Source organism: Bos indicus x Bos taurus, chromosome 20 (assembly GCF_003369695.1).
Source record: "Bos indicus x Bos taurus breed Angus x Brahman F1 hybrid chromosome 20, Bos_hybrid_MaternalHap_v2.0, whole genome shotgun sequence".
NCBI lineage: Eukaryota > Metazoa > Chordata > Mammalia > Artiodactyla > Bovidae > Bos > Bos indicus x Bos taurus.
This window is the reverse complement of record NC_040095.1, coordinates 14,748,510-14,763,407: the sequence shown is the minus strand read 5'-3', so window position 1 is coordinate 14,763,407 and position 14,898 is coordinate 14,748,510. Positions and strand designations below refer to the sequence as shown.

Sequence of the window (14,898 nt, the reverse complement as noted above, 5' to 3'; positions counted from 1 at the left end):
AGAAGGGTGGGAGAAGAGGCCAAGACAGAATAAGATATTTTATTCTGAAAATGGAAGGAACAGTGCCTTGTAAATGTCAGTTTTCTCCGATCAATAAGCATGAGTTTCAAGTATCAAGAAAAAAAAGTTATGATGTTCAGCCCATTAACTCCTTCAACCTCAGATGCCCTGGGACATGCCCAGAAAGGCCTTTCAGCATCACCACAAAGGTCACCACCTATCCTCAGCTCTTCTCAGTAATGCCTTAAACAGTACCATTTAAGATAAATAAAAGATGATTTACAATTCAATAGTAGTATTTTTAGTCTTATTTCATTTTAAGTATCACACTGTCAGAAAAATGATGGCTCTCAATTTTTTGTGTGTGTTTAAATATAAGTTTTATTCTGTAAATGGAAAAAATGAACAAGCTGCTTGGTAATGCTACTCACTATTTATCAATCTCTCAACTGGGTCATGGGGAAATGTCAAAGGTCCTGCCAGAGGGTAAACCAAAAACAACAGGGAGATGAAGACCAGGATACAGTGCTAAATCGTAAAAAGTGCTGCCTCTCTGAGACCCGTCGCTTTGCATACAGTACTCAAAGCAGCTACCAAAAGATAATACTGTTGCACTACAGGTTGTAACCCTGCTTTTGAAAGTCAAGTTTCCTTTCTGACTGAACCTGTATAGCTCCAGGGCAAAATTTGATCCAGATTTGTGTTCAGTGGTGAGAAAGTCCCAGAGCCATATGGTCCCATGAAATTAACATGCTGGGAAGCGAGGGAATTACAATTACTTCTTCAAAGGCTTCTGGGGTGGGGGAGAACCAAACTTGCTATGACTCTCTATGAAGAAAATACAGGAGGTTGTCACCTAAAGCACAAGTTTCAGAAAAAAAAAAAAATCACTAAAAGAAGATTATGAGAAAAATGGAGACAAAAGGGAGAGTCAATTATTACATATAGAGATACCTTGAAAAATATCTTGTTCCTGTTCTTCTGATTCACTGGGCTCCTCTTTCTATTGCAGGGCTTATTTTGGTGTGAAAGACTATAGTCATTTAGTAGGTACAAGCCATCTGTTCTGTTTATGAACTTGCATAGACCCTATAATTATGTTTAAGAATTTGAAACCCAAACTAAAAACTAGGTCACACACACATACACATATACACCAACATATACACCCTTGTGCCCTCTCTGCCCTCTGACTATTCATTGATTATGTTAACTCACAGAGCCACCGTGAGAAGTGTCCTTCACGAAGAGAAGGAGTAAGTGTACAAAGGCTGGCCTCTGAAACCATCACTGAATTTGGCACAGCATTGGGATATATCCTTGTTAAGCAGAATCTATCTGAGGGGAAACCATTGCAGGTATTTTGAGATCAGTATCCTAGGGTAAGCCAGTTAATCCCTTTCCTCCTTAATTATTTGCTCTGAAAAATAAACTGAAGATTATTATCCCTTTCCCTCATGCCATTTGGCTTCCTGAGTCTTTCCTTACCATTTGAATTAATAGCCAACAACAAAGTTGACTCTGAGAACGACTCTGATATATTTGCTGCAACAGCAGTTCTGGTTTCCATCTCTGCTACCTGACAAACTCCAAGTGTATCTGTCATCACCAAAGTCTGTGATATGCTGAGGGGTTGTCAGTGGGGTCACACCTTTCTTTCTCAGCCTATTGGCATGTTTATTTAACCAAAGTGTCCTTCAGTTCCATGTTTGGGAGCTGTAAACAAAGAAAGAATGCTGTTGAATGGCAGAGAAGTTTTAATACCAAAGACTATACACAAGCATAAGGCTAAGTAGACAAATTTGATGTGTTCAGTTGGATTACAGCCAACTTCCAACAGTCCTTCACAGTTTTTACTTATTTTCCCACCATGATCTCATTTGATCCTTGCACCAACTTTAAGATACTTCAATCATAAGTAGCTACGCTTCCCTGGTGGCTCAGATGGTAAAGAATCCGCCTGCAATGCAGGAGATCTGGGTTCAATCCCTGGCTTGGGAAGATCCCCTGGAGGAGGGCATGGCAACCCACTCCAGCATTCTTACCTGGAGAATTCCATGGACAGAGGAGTCTGGCAGGCTACAGTCCATGGGGCCACAAAGAGTCAGACACCGCTGAACAGCTAAGCACAAGCACACATGCCTATTTCACAGCTAAGAAGACTGAGTATTGAAGAACTTAAAGTGATTTTCCTATGATCACAATTCTAAATAATGAAGTCTAAATTTAGAATTGTTTTCTGACTCCAGAATCCATTTTCCTTTTATTATGTCTTGCTGCCTTCATCTATTGATAAATATATAAACCACTGCATTAGAGACAGACTTTTAAAATAACAAATTTTGCTGGTTTTTAAGAAGCTATTAGCAGCTGCGCAGAACACCAAAGTCTGGCGAAAGAGCAGATAGATGCAGAGTCAAGTCATTTCATAACCACAGTCCCCAGTGTGCTAACTCCTGAACTTGACCTTACTAGTTGTAAAGCTTCCCAGTTGTTTTGTTCTGTTTATGCCAGGTAACTATTAGGGGAACCGTAAATCCTTGGACATCAAGTAAATGCCCATCATCCAGATTCTACCATTAAGTTGTACTTGTTTACCATATGTCTGTCTGTATATTCATTCCTCCATCCATAATCTATATTTTTTCTGAAGTTGCAAACATCAGAAAACTTTACACCTAAATGTTTCAGCATGCTTACTATTAAGTGGGGTTCAATATTTGCCTATGGTCCTATTTTTTTTATTTCATTTATTAATTAAGCATCAATTGAAAGGGTTGAAAAAGATAAAAGAGTGGAAGTACATGCTTCCCTTGTGGCTCAGCTGGTAAAGAATGTGCCTGCAATGCGGGAGACCTGGGTTCAATCCCTGGGTTGAGAAGATCCCCTGGAGAAGGAAAGACTGCCCACTCCAGGATTCTGGCCTGGAGACTTCCATGGACTGTATAGTCCATGGGGTCTCAAAGAGTTGGACACGACTGAGCGACTTTCACTTTCACTTCACTTTCACCATATGTAAAGGAGTGCTTATAACTTAAAGTCATCTTAATAACAACTTTCATGTCAAACATGCTTTAAAACATCTTTATACATAATTAAGGAAAAAATGTTTTTTAATATACTGAAAAAGTTAAGGAATAAATGTTTTTTAATATACTGAAAAAATTAAGGAATAAATGTTTTTAATATACTGAAAATCTGACTAAGATTTCCTCATTCTTTACACTCAAGTCATACTTTCCAGGTTCATGTTACAAAAGCTTCAGGACAAATTTAAACTCATCTATACTCTCTTTTATGAAATATCATTGCCTATACTTCTTTTTTAAAAGTTTAAAATTTGCATATGATCAAATAAATGCCCAAATCTCAAGTGTACCATTCAATAAGTTTTGTCAAATGTGTTGTTGTTGTTGTTCAGTCACTAAGTCGTGCCTAACTCTTTGCAACCCTATAAACTGCAGCAGCCAGACTCCTCTGTCCATCACTATCTCCCTGAGTTTGCTCAAACTCATGTCCTTTGAGTTAGTGATGCTATCCAACCATCTCATCCTCTGTCGTCCCCTTCTCCTCTTGCCCTCAATCTATCCCAGCCTCAGGGTCTTTTCTAATGAGTCAGCTCTTCACATCAGATGGCCAAAGTATTGGAGCTTCAGCTTCAGCAACAGTCCTTCCAATGAATATTCAGGACTGATTTCCTTTAGGATGGACTGTTTGATCTTGCAGTACAAGGGACTCTCAAGAATCTTCTTCAGCACCACAGTTTGAAAGGATCAGTTCTTCAGCACTCAGCCTTCTTTATGGTCCAACTCTCACATCCATACATGACTACTGAAAGAAGTATAGCTTTGACTGCTGCTGCTAAGTCACTTCAGTTGTGTCCGACTCTGTGCAACCCCATAGACGGCAGCCCACCAGGCTCCCTCATCCCTGGGATTCTCCAGGCAAGAACACTGGAGTGGGCTGCCATTTCCTTCTCCAATGCATGAAAGTGAAAAGTGAAAGTGAAGTTGCTCAGTGGTGTCCGACCCTCAGCGACCCCATGGACTGTAGCCTTCCAGGCTCCTCTGTTCATGGGATTTTCCAGGCAAGAGGGACCTTTGTCAGCAAAGTGATGTCTCTGCCTTTTAAAACACTTTCTAGATTTGACATATTTCTTCTTCCAAGGAGCCAGCATCTTTTAATTTCATGGCTGCAGTCACTGTCCACATTGATATTGGAGCCCAAGAAAATGAAATCTGACACTGTTTCCACATTTTCCCCATCTATTTGCCATGAAGTATAGGACCAGATGCCATGATCTTAGTTTTTTTAATGTTGAGTTTTAAGCCAGCTTTTTCACTCTCCCACTTTCATCAAGAGGCTCTTTGGTTCCTCTTCACTTGCTGCAATTAAAGTGATATCATCTGCAAATTTGAGGTTGTTGGTATTTCTTCTGGCAGTCTTGATTCCAGCTTGTGATTGATTCATCTAGCCCAGCATTTCTCATGATGTATTCTGCATAGAAGTTAAATAAGCAGGGTGACAATATATAGCCTTGATGTACTCCTTTCCCAGTTTTGTACCAGTCCATTTTTCCATCTCAGGTTCTAACTGTTGCTTCTTGTCCTGCATACAGGTTTCTCAGGAGGCAGGAAAAGTGCTGGTATTCCCATCTCTTTAAGAATATTCCACAGTTTGTTGTGATCCACAAAGTCAAAGGCTTTAGCATAATCAATGAATTGAAGTAGATGTGTTTTTGGAATTCCCTTGCTTTTTCTGTGATCCAGCCTATGTTGGCAATTTGACCTCTGGTTCCTCTGCCAAATGTATATACCCATGTAACTCAAACTTTCATCTATATATGAAATATTACACTCACTCTAGAAAGTTCCCTCTCTTATGCCCATTCCCAGTCAATACTCTCCCCACCATAGTTCTAACACCTGTTACTATGGATTAGTTTTATCTGTTCTAGAACTTCATATAAATGGAGTCATGTAGTATTTACTCTTTTGTATAAGGATTTTCTCACTCAAAATTGTGTTTGGCGTAATTGAAAAGCACACATGTACCCCGATGTTCACTGCAACACTATTTACAATAGCTAGGACATGGAAGCAACCTAGATGTCCATCAACAAATGAATGGATAAAGAAGCTGTGGTACATATATACTATGGAATATTACTTAGCCATAAAAAGGAACGCATTTGAGTCAGTTCTAATGTGGTAGATGAATCTGGAGCCTATTATATAGACTGAAGTAAGATGGAAAGAGAACAGCGAATATCATATATTAATGCATATATATATATATATATATATATATATATATATATATGGAACTAGGCAGATAGTACTGATGAACCTATTTGCAAGGTAGCAGTGAAGACGCAGGCATAGAAAACAAACCTGCACACAGTTAGAGAAGGAGAGGGTGGAACAAAGTGAGAGAGAAGCACAGAAACATATATATTCCCATATGTAAAATAGATATCCAGTGGGAATTTTCTGTATGACACAGGAATCTCAAACCCGTGCTCTGTGGTGACCTAGAGGGGTGGGATATGGTAGAAGGTGGAAAGGAGATTCAAAATGGAGGGGATGTATGTATACCTATGGCTGATTTATGTTGACATATGGCAAAAGGCAACAAAATATTGTAAAGCAGTTATCCTCCAATTAAAAACAAAATTTTTAAAGTGAAAAAACAAATAATGTGTTTGAGATTCATCTGTGTTGTTTTGTGTATCAGGAATTTACTCCTCTTAATTATCAAGTATTAGTCTACTGTAGGAATATTCTAGTTTTTTTTTTTTTTTTAACTGAAGTATAGTTGATGTATGAGAGTCTAGTTTCTTTATCCACTTTCCTCTTGACAGACACCCAGGCTATTTCTAGTATTTAGTTATCTTAAACAAAACTACTCTTTTTTTTTTACAGGGTTTTTTTTTGTGTGTGTGTGTGTGGAATATATTTTTTTTTAATTTTATTTTATTTTTAAACTTTACATAATTGTATTAGTTTTATAGGTTTTCATTTCTCTTGGGTAAATACCCAGAAGTGGAATTATCAGGTCATAGGAAGGTATATGTTTAGTATACATATTTATTACAGAACTCTTTTCAAAATTTTAACTCCTACTAATAATGTACAAGATTTGGTTTTGTCAGTCTTATTAATTTTAACCATTCAAACAGGTATTCATCGTATTACTTTTGAGTTATAAAACAAGAATATCCATAATAGAGAGCATTTCCATGATCACCGGGTGACTCAGGCAATGTCTATATTCTTGTCCGCCTATTACTACACCAGTTCACTTCTCTTAAGTCCTCGTATTAAGACACTAAATCCTGATTCTCAAGCTGATTGAAGTTTCATAAATTGGTGGTTATTTTTAAAGTTTTTTAAATTCAACTTGAGCTCTAAATCACTGAATATCATTTAAGTTCATTTTAGAGTGGTTTTCTATTAATACTTAGGCTTTCAAATTAATCAAAACAAGGTTAGTTCTTGATTTATGATCAGTAGAAAAATAATCACACCTTATAAAATTTCTTTCACAATTAACTGTGCATCAGATTGACTCTCATAGACTTAAACTTGAATAACATGAGTAGTTTTAGACTAAGCATCAATCACATGTGGTAAAGTTACCTGTAAGTTATGTCAGTTCCTAGAGGAAGTATGTAGGTCTAATTTTGTTTCATGTAAAATTCTCTATGGGCCTTCTAGTTTATTCCTAGTGAGTTTCAAGCCTTTACATTGCTGTCTTCTTGACTTTTCTTCCATTTTCAACTTCTAACTCTTGCTCACTTGTTACAAAAATAACCTAAATACTCTTAATGTTTCCCAAAAATGAATTTCAGTGCACTGATCATATTAGACATATTATTATAACCCGTTTGACAATTTTTCTTTTAACAAACTTTAGTAATCAATAGCAGCAACACAGCTTAGAGCTCTAAAGTAGGAGAAATAGGGCTTCCCTGGTGGCTCAGTGGTAAAGAATCCACTTGCCAATGCAGAAGACACTGGTTTGATCTCCAGTCCAGGAAGATCCCACATGCTGTGGAGCAACTAAGCCCATGTGCCACAACTGTTGAGCCTGTGCTCCAGAGCCCGGGAGCTGCAGCTACTGAGCCCATGTGCCACAACCACTGAGGCCCGAGTACCCTACAGCCCACGCTCTGCAACAAGAAAAGCCACCATGATGAGAAGTCTATGTACCGCAACTAGAGAAAAGCCCCCAAAGCAATGAAGACCCAGGATATCCAAAAATAAATAAACAAAGTAGGAGAAATAAACTGTACAAGACCTGAGGCTAATGTCTAGTCAAAGCATTGGGAAATACTAACATAAAAGGTAAATTGTCCACTGCCCTTTGACTATTTTTTTTCTTTATACTTCAGTTATCAAGATGTTAAAGGATGATCTATGAGCATATGTAAGAATTTTTAAGTAGGAAATTTATAATGCAACTTTAGTATCAATTAATTTTTGTTAGCCTGACTATATCTCTGGTAGCATCCATTCAGTTTCCTCCCATAACATTTCAGTTCAGTTCAGTGCAGTCGCTCAGTTGTGTCCCACTCTTTGTGACCCCATGAATCTCAGCACGCCAGGCCTCCCTGTCCATCACCAACTCCCGGAGTTTACTGAGACTCACATCCATCGAGTCAGTGATGCCATCCAGCCATCTCATCCTCTGTCATCCCCTTCTCCTCCTGCCCCCAATCCCTCCCAGCATCAGAGTCTTTTCCAATGAGTCAACTCTTCACATGAGGTGACCTAAGTACAGCCTCAGCATCATTCCCATAACATTTAGGAAGGGCAAAATGGTTCCATAGTTTCGAGACTCACCATTGGTTACAGAGACCATTAAAGAGACCATTACAGAGACCATTGCATCCAAGGAAATGATATGAATTAGGCATTTTAATCTCTATTCTGATGTCTTTTTTTTTTCAGAACCACTTGATACATTGTCTCTCACCATCTAGCTGTAAAATAATAAAACTTATTGGCTCTTAAGATATGCTAATACAGTAATCATTTGTTTAAATTACATAAAACATCATCTATATATGAAATTTGCATATTTTTGGAATGAAGCCACAAAGCACATATTTTGTACTTTTGAAAATAATATTCTAAAAAAAAAAAGAAAATAATATTCTGTGGCTTGGAATAATACTGTACTGTTAATTTCCCCAATCATCAAATGTATACTACATACCACATACTCATTGCAGTTTTTTTTTTTTTTAATCTGCATACAAGCCACCAGGGCCAACGTTATGCATAGGTGAAAACAAATAGCTATAATTGAAATGATGAAGCAGAACAGAAAAGACCTACCTGCCATAGAATATTTTTGCTCTAGCTTCTCTTTGGGAATAAGACATTATCTTCAAATTTTTCTATCAAAATTAGTGTATTAGCAGGTAATATACCAGGATCACTTTCTATTATATGAACCATTGATGCCCATTATTCCTTCAGAGTCCAGCAGGGCCATGAGGGGAGGAGAGGGGACACAGACATTTGGAAAGGCTGGAGTTAATATGAAATAATGAGGTGGTGGGTGGGTGGGGGTGTGTGTGTGTGTGTGTGTCGGCATGGGGGAAAGCTCCAGGAAGCAGAAGGACAGCTTGAGGGTAGAAAGCACCTGTGGGAAGAAGCTCTGCAAGAATCTCTGGGACTTTTGCCAGAGATGCACTTGCTCCCAATGTTGGCCTAGGGCTGGACCCATGAGACACAAACGAGAAAGTAATGTAAGCTCATATTTTTCAGATAATGCCAAATTCTGCATGTAAGCTTTTATGAAGTCCTTTGTTCTGACACAGGAAAGACATAGAATAATTTTGCAGGCATCATTCATACTCAGGCAAAGGATTTTGCATTTTTCTGTGTTACATAAGCCATATAGTTAGATAAATGCTGGCTCATCTACTAAATAAATATTGAAAATGAAAACTTACTATTACCGTAAATTGCTGTGTAAATACAAATTCTATTTAGTGTGATTCCAGAACTTATATAAAAATGAAGTCACCTTTTTTTCCCCTGATAATTGCCCCTGCTATTTTGTAACTGACCACTTTACAAAGGAATCAAATCCAAATGCTGCATTGCTTAGTCAGATTTCATTGCATTTTAAATGAATGGAGATAGAAGTAAAGATACCCTAGGGTATTTGACAGAGTTCACTTTTAGGCTTCTTCCATTTATAATCTAGCTCTAAACTGTATCCCTTTTATTTAGTCTGCTTTATTCAATACACGCTATTTTAGTAACATATAAAATAGTGTCCTATCCACAACTAGTTTCTGTCCTCTCAAAAAATAAAAGTGATCACTTCATGTTTTATCATATTCACATTTGTATATTTTACCATAGTTAATAGAGAAAGGCTCAAGGCTTCAAATAAATTTGAGAGCATAAATTTAGTATTTATTTAGAATTAGATCATGAAGCAAAATTATCAGAATTTTATTACATTTCATTTTTCATAAATTTTTCATTTTTTTCAATAAAAACACTTAGCTTTTCATAAATTAACCATAGCAAACAATAAAGGGATGTCCTTTAGACTGAGACAAAGACCTTGATAAAAATAATTTCTATCTTGGCTCTCTAACCATATTATCCTAGGGCCTTAATATTAAAGAGCTATCTTCTAACTGGTAATTGAATACCTCTTTGTTAGTTTCTCCAAAAATAAGAGTTTTAAATCTAGTCTTACAGATTAGGATAGTCTTATGGTTTAAATATATTTTGGAAATTTGTTCCAATATTTAAATTGAAAATGTCTGATATTTTCAATTACTTAAAACATTTATGATTTTAAGCTCCTAGCAGAAATCTGCTGCTGAAGGGGAAAAATATTAAGAGCTGTTAGTCAGAAAGACACTTATATAAGAACTGTGACATTGGTTATTGGTTTGAAAGCAAAAAGTCCTATATTTTAGATTCAAGGCTTTAGAAATCTTTAGTGAGCATTTTCCCCTCTCAGAACTGAGACAAATGGCTGATGAGTGAAATCTTGAGAATGTTCACAGCTTTTCTCCTTCATTCTGTTGCAGCCCAGAAGATGGTGAGATCCATCCAGAAATCTGTCGGCTCTACATTCAGCTGCAATGCTGCTTAGAAATGTACACAACAGAAATGCTAAAATCTATATGCCTGCTGGGGTCTCTTCAATTTCATCGAAAAGGTATCTACATTTAATATATTGCCATAAACAGTGAAAATTTTAAACCAAAACTTATATTTTGCAAAGGCCAATATGTACCATATGTTTGAAAAGTGAAAAGTGAAAGTGAAGTTGCTCAGTCGTGTCCTACTCTCTGCGACCCCATGGAATGTAGCCTACCACTCTCCTCTGTCCATGGGATTTTCCAGGCAAGAATACTGGAGTGGGTTGCCATTTCCTTCTCCAGGGGATCTTCCTGACCCAGTGATCAAACCTGGGTCTTCTGCATTGTAGGCAGACGCTGCCTACACACAGTTAGAATATGTTCAGGAAATATTTGAAATAAATAAAAGAAGCCTGTATCAGTACTATCAAAATGCATAACAAGCCTGATTATCTTGAACAGAAATTGTGGTAGAAGCAGTTCTCAGAATTATTATTTTACCACTTGTGAACATGATTTTTGCTAGAATCAGGGTGGGCAGCAAAACTATATAATGATCTTACTAGGGTAGTAAATGCTATCCAAAATTGCTGCTATGCCCCTAAATGTATTTGATTGCAAGATGACAAATCACAAATTGTGCCCCAAAGATTTAAAAATAGGGGGAACTCAATAAACAATAGGGAGGCATATTAGTGACTGAAAATCTCGTCCTCTGGTTTAAACTTATAAAGAGACTATATTGGCCTAAAGGACTGAAACCTGCAGAGATGGAAGTGGCTTCAGCATGGTTTGATCAGATTTCTGAATTCCATTCTGAGCGATGCTCTGCCTTCTCCTGGGTGTTGCTGTTAACCCTCAAGCTGCTTTCCCCCACATTTAGAAACTGATTCCAACAGTTTCAGTCATCACATATGCATAGAGAGAATTTCTCCCACTACAGATTAGCTCCCTTCCCTTCCCATCCCATCCCTCTGGGTTGTTCCAGTGTACTGGCTTTGAGTATCCTGCTTCATACATCGAACTTGGACTGGTCATCTATTTCATATATGGTAATATACAAGTTTCAATGCTAGTCTCTAAAATCATCCCACCCTTGCCTTCTCCCATAGCGTCCAAAAGTCTGTTCTTTATATCTGTGTCTCTTTTGCTGTCTTGCACATAGGGTCATTACCATCTTTCTAAATTCCATATATATGTGTTAATATACTGTATTGGTGTTTTTATTTCTGACTTACTTCACTCTGTACAATAGGCTCCAGTTTCATCTACCTCATTAGAACTGATTCAAATGTGTTCTTTTTAATAGCTGAGTAATATTCCATTGTGTATATGTACCACAATTTTCTTATCTGTTTGCCTCTGGACATCTAGGTTGCTTCCATGTCCTAACTATTGTAAACAGTGCTGTGATGAACACTGGGGTCCACATGACTCTTTCAACTCTGGTTTCCTCGGTGTGTATGCCCTGCAGTGGGATTGCTGGGTCGTATGGCCGTTCTATTTCCAGTTTTTAAAGGGATCTCCACACTGTTCTCGGAGAAGGAAATGGCAACCTACTCCAGTATTCTTGCCTGGAGAATCCCATAGACAGAGATGTCTGGTGGGCTACAGTCCATGGGGTCACAAAGAGTCAGACACAACTGAGCAACTAACACACTCACACACACTGTTCTCCATAGTGGCTATACTAGATTGCATTCCCACCAACAGTGTAAGAGGGTTCCCTTTTCTCCACACCCTCTCCAGCATGTATTGTTTATAGACTTTTTGATAGCAGCCATTCTGACCATTGTGAAATGGTACGTCATTGTGGTTTTGATTTGCATTTCTCTGATAATGAGTGATGTTTAGCATCTTTTCATGTGTTTGTTAGCCATCTGTATGTCTTCTTTGGAGAAATATCTGTTTAGTTCTTTGGCCCATTTTTTGATTGGGTCGTTTGTTTTTCTGGTATTGAGCTGCATGAGCTGCTTGTATATTTTTGAGATTAATTCTTTGTCAGTTGCTTCGTTTGCTATTATTTTCTCCCATTCTGAAGGCTGTCTTTTCACCTTGCTTATAGTTTCCTTTGTTGTACAAAAGCTTTTAGGTTTAATTAGGTCCCATTTGCTTATTTTTGCTTTTATTTCCATTACTGAGAGCTGGGTCATAGAGGATCTCACTGTGATTTATGTCGGAGAGTGCTCTGCCTATGTTTTCCTCTAGGAGTTTTATAGTTTCTGGTCTTATTTAGATCTTTAATCCATTTTGAGTTTATTTTTCTGTATGGTATTAGAAAGCGTTCTAGTTTCATTCTTTACAGGTGGTTGACCACTTTTCCCAGCACCACTTGTTAAAGAGATTGTCTTTTCTCCATTGTATATTTTATTCTTTTCGTTGAATGGGATTCTTTCCTTAATTTCTCTGTTTTCTCATTGTTAATGTATAGGAATGCAAGGGATTTCTCTGTGTTAATTTTATATCCTAATACTTTACTATATTCATTGATTAGCTCTAGTAATTTTCTGGTGGTGTCTTTAGGGTTTTCTATGTAGCGAATCATGTCATCTGCAAACAGTGAGAGTCTTACTTCTTCTTTTCCAATCTGGATTCCTTTTCTTTCTTTTTCTTCTGTGATTGCTGTGGCTAAAACTTCCAAAAGTATGTTGAATAGTAGTGGTGAGAGTGGACACCCTTGTTCCTGATATGTAGGGGATATGCTTTCGATTTTTTCCCATTGAGGATAATGTTTGCTATACGTTTATCACATATGGCTTTTATCATGTTGAGGTATGTTCCTTCTATGCCTGCTTTCTGGAGAGTTTTTATCATTAATGGGTGTTGAATTTTGTCAAAGGCTTTTTATGTATCTATTGAGATAATCATATGGTTTTTATCTTCCAATTTGTTATTGTGGTGTATTATATTGATTGATTTGCAGATATTAAAAATTTTCCTTGCATCCCTGGGATAAAGCCCATTTGACCATGATATATGATCTTTTTAATATGTTGTTGGATTCTGTTTGCTAGAATTTTTTAAAGGATTTTTACATCCATGTTCATCAGTGATATTGCCCTATAGTTTTCTTTATTTGTGGCATCTTTGTCTGGTTTTGGTATTAGGGTGATGGTGGCCTCATAGAATGAATTTAGGAGTTTTCCTTCCTCTACAATTTTCTGGAAGAGTTTGAGTAGGATAGGTGTTAGCTCTTCTCTAAATTTTTGGTAGAATTCACCTATGAAGCCATCTGGTCCTGGGCTTTTGTTTGTTGGAAGATTTTTTTATTAAAATTTCGATTTCCGTGCTTGTAATGGGTCTGTTAAGATTTTCTATTTCTTCCTGGTTCAGATTTGGAAGGTTATATTTTTCTAAGAATTCATCCATTTCTTCCAAGTTGTCCATTTTATTGGCATATATTTGCTGGTAGTAGTCTCTTACGATCCTTTGTATTTCTATTTGTCTGTTGTGATTTCTCCATTTTCATTCCTAATTTTGTTGATTTGATTCTTCTCCCTTTTTTTCTTGATGAGTCTGGCTAATGGTTTGTCTATTTTATTTATCTTCTCAAAGAACCAGATTTTAGTTTTGTTTATTTTTGTTATAGTCTTTTTGTTTATTTTTCACTTATTTCTGCTCTGATTTTTATTGTTTCTTTCATTCTACTAACTTTGGGGTTCTTTATTTCTTCTTTTTCTGATTCTTTATGTGTAAAGTTAGGTTATTTGATTTTTCTCTTGTTTCTTGAGGTAAGCTTACATTGCTATGAACCCTCCTCTTAGCACTGCTTTTACTGAATCCCATAGGTTTTGGGTTGTCATATTTTCATTTGCTTCTATGCATATTTTTATTTCCTTTTTATTTCTTCCATGATAATAAAAAACACATAGATTCTTAACTGATCATTTCATCTGACCTGCACTGCCTCCTGTCTTCACTGTCAGTCTCTGATTGGTGCTCTTCTCTGCTTCTTCCTTTAAAAATATAAGCCTCTGCTCTCTGCTCTAACATCTTACCATCTAAGTAAAACTCTTAAAAGAGCATCTTTCATTTCTCCTCTTTGTAGGATTAAGTCTCCATTTGGATTTCTATTTTATTCTCCTAAAGTACTACTTAGAATGTAAATCCTTAGAAAATGTGCTACAAAATTATCCAGGATAAACATGGAGATGCACAGATCCTGCCCAGGACCCACTGAATCAGAATCTGGGGGCACTCCAGGTGATTCTGAAACACAGTGAAGATGGATAACCATTTAGCTACCCTTTAAAACAAAAGGAAATAACCTCATTGTATGTATAAAAATGGAAACTTCCAAACTCTTACCCGGCTATTCTTACTCATCTAAGTACATACATGTTGTATGCTTTCTTCTTTTTCAACACTAGAAAGAAATTTGTCCACCAAGATTTAAGATGCCAGAAAATACACTCTTTATCCAAATAGTGATAGCTCTAGTGTGGCCTTGGGCTAGGAAGGGTCTAGGCGATCTCACAAAGCCCCTTCCTGAAATAAAATACATTTGACCCTTCCGGATTCAAACAATGGCAGACCATGCACTATTCTTACAATCTGTGGCTGTTTGGATCCATGGCTGTGGAACCACGGATACAGATGACTGACTCTGGGACTTGAGCATCCATGGATTTTGGTGTCCAGGGTATGTCCTGAAACCAACCACCCCACCTCCCCACACATACAGATACTGAGGGATGAGTGTAGTCCTCAGAATCTTAGGGGAATGGTGATTGCCATTCTAGTCTATAACATTCAATCTCTTTATGCTTAGA

At 37.2% G+C, this 14,898-nt stretch overlaps 1 protein-coding gene across 2 annotated transcripts in view; it reads left to right on the top strand.

The window, feature by feature from the left end:
* The window catches only part of RGS7BP (regulator of G protein signaling 7 binding protein), a 109,317-nt gene that overhangs the window by 59,432 nt on the left and 34,987 nt on the right, over positions 1 to 14,898 (top strand). For both annotated transcript variants that reach the window (XM_027520143.1, XM_027520144.1), the window contains exon 3: positions 10,073 to 10,203. In XM_027520143.1, the coding sequence (XP_027375944.1) occupies positions 10,073 to 10,203 (131 nt within the window). The remainder of the gene's footprint in view (positions 1 to 10,072; positions 10,204 to 14,898) is intronic.